The sequence below is a fragment of the Heterodontus francisci genome, unplaced genomic scaffold (genome assembly GCF_036365525.1).
Source record: "Heterodontus francisci isolate sHetFra1 unplaced genomic scaffold, sHetFra1.hap1 HAP1_SCAFFOLD_58, whole genome shotgun sequence".
Classification (NCBI taxonomy): domain Eukaryota; kingdom Metazoa; phylum Chordata; class Chondrichthyes; order Heterodontiformes; family Heterodontidae; genus Heterodontus; species Heterodontus francisci.
In genome coordinates, this window is record NW_027142006.1 from 8,849,448 (window position 1) to 8,851,144 (window position 1,697).

General features: G+C 44.3%; 1 protein-coding gene across 1 annotated transcript; it reads right to left on the reverse strand.

The window, feature by feature from the left end:
• Positions 1-696: 696 nt before the first annotated feature.
• Positions 697-1,071, reverse strand: LOC137365862 (histone H2B-like). Its single transcript, XM_068028104.1, has one exon. It carries the CDS (start codon positions 1,069-1,071, stop codon positions 697-699), a length of 375 nt encoding a protein of 124 aa, XP_067884205.1.
• Between the last annotated feature and the right edge of the window lie 626 nt (positions 1,072-1,697).

A 1,697-nucleotide genomic window follows, 5' to 3' on the forward strand; every position in this document is an offset into this window, starting at 1 on the left:
AGCAAAAAAATTTAAAATCTTTCTCCTCTTGTATTATTCTACACTTCGTCACAAGTTCCAGATACACTTTTACAATCCGGTATCTATTCGGGTTTATTCTCAGTCCTTTTTGAAACAGTCTGTAAGCGGAGGCAGAAAGTCTCATTCACAGCATTCTGCAAGCTGACACAATTCAGATCAATCTTTGTCAAGATACCGCATCACTGATTCTAGATTGAACCTATTTGTGGGAGACAAAAGCGGAGAGAAGATTTTTACTGTCAGGTGTTGAAATGTGAGACTGAGGGTTCCTACAACAGCGGGGTTTCCAGATAATGTACTTATTAATTATTGAGGCCGAGCTTGAACAAGGGAAACAAGTGACTGAGAACTGATCTGTCAGCTTTTATTAACATGATACAGGAAAGGGGTCGAATATGAACGCGTCCGAGATCCAAGCGCACTTGGGGTCAGTGATCAGTAATTAATTTACACGGCATTAATAAGTAGAGACACAAAGATCTCAACAGTGAAAGTGAATCACCCAGAATCCATGGGGTTAAAACAGAGATCAGAAAGGCAATTAGAAAGTTCCAGACACTTCATAAAAAAAAACAAATCGATACCATTGAGATGATGTAGCTTTTTCAGAGAGATTGTGGGTGGCTCTTAAAAGAGCCGTTGTGTTTGGGATGTTTTTCAGTCCATTGTGCAGTTTTACTTGGAGCTGGTGTACTTGGTCACCGCCTTTGTCCCTTCCGACATGGCGTGCTTGGCCAGCTCCCCGGGCAGCAGCAGGCGCACGGCGGTCTGGATCTCCCGGGAGCTGATGGTGCTGCGCTTGTTGTAATGGGCCAGGCGGGAAGCCTCACCCGCGATGCGCTCGAAAATATCGTTCACAAACGAGTTCATGATGCTCATGGCCTTGGAGGAGATGCCGGTGTCGGGGTGAACCTGCTTCATCACTTTGTAGATGTAGATGGAGTAACTCTCCTTCCTCGACTTTCTCCGCTTCTTGCCGCCCTTTGCTGACGGTTTATTTAAGGCTTTCTTGGCGCCCTTCTTAGCAGCTGTTTTCTTCTCTTCAGGCATTTTCAGATTCAATTTCAGACACAGAAATAAACCAAACCCCTTCCGAGTGCGGATTAAATAGACAATCCCACAGCTCTTTGCAAATGAGGGATGGGGGAAAGTTAAGATTGTGATTGGGCGATTGGCAATGATGTCACAACGGTTTTATATTGTAATACTACAATTGGTCTCTTCAGCCATCCAATCAGATTTAACATCTACAAACCAATCACTAACTCTTTCACTCCATTCAGGAATTCCATTTCCCAAAGACTCTCTCCAGTCGCAGTTTCTATTGGAAAATCCACCGGGAAATGTGTCCTGGCTGCGAGGGTCCCTTATTCTCAGCAGTTTCTCACATTCCGGCCTCTCTAAGTTGAGCCACTTTTTTGGGTTCTCGGGAGGGAAAGAGTCGCCTTCAGATTGACACTTTGGTTGGCTCAAGAAGACTGAGGACACCAACACCTCACCTGCCTCATCGTCGGGGAGACTGTCAACACTGTTCTTCCCCACTGTATGATCCGGGACCGGTCATCCATTCAATCTGTTACGGGTCGTTTGTCTTTTCTGTCTGTTTGGCTTATGCATTACCATAATTAAACTGTTCATATATAAACTGTTACTTCTTAATATTATATTTAAACTGT

Bases quoted from the DNA above. Each gene is read 5' to 3' on its own strand.
- LOC137365862 (XM_068028104.1), bottom strand. From the start codon at position 1,071: ATGCCTGAAGAGAAGAAAACAGCTGCTAAGAAGGGCGCCAAGAAAGCC.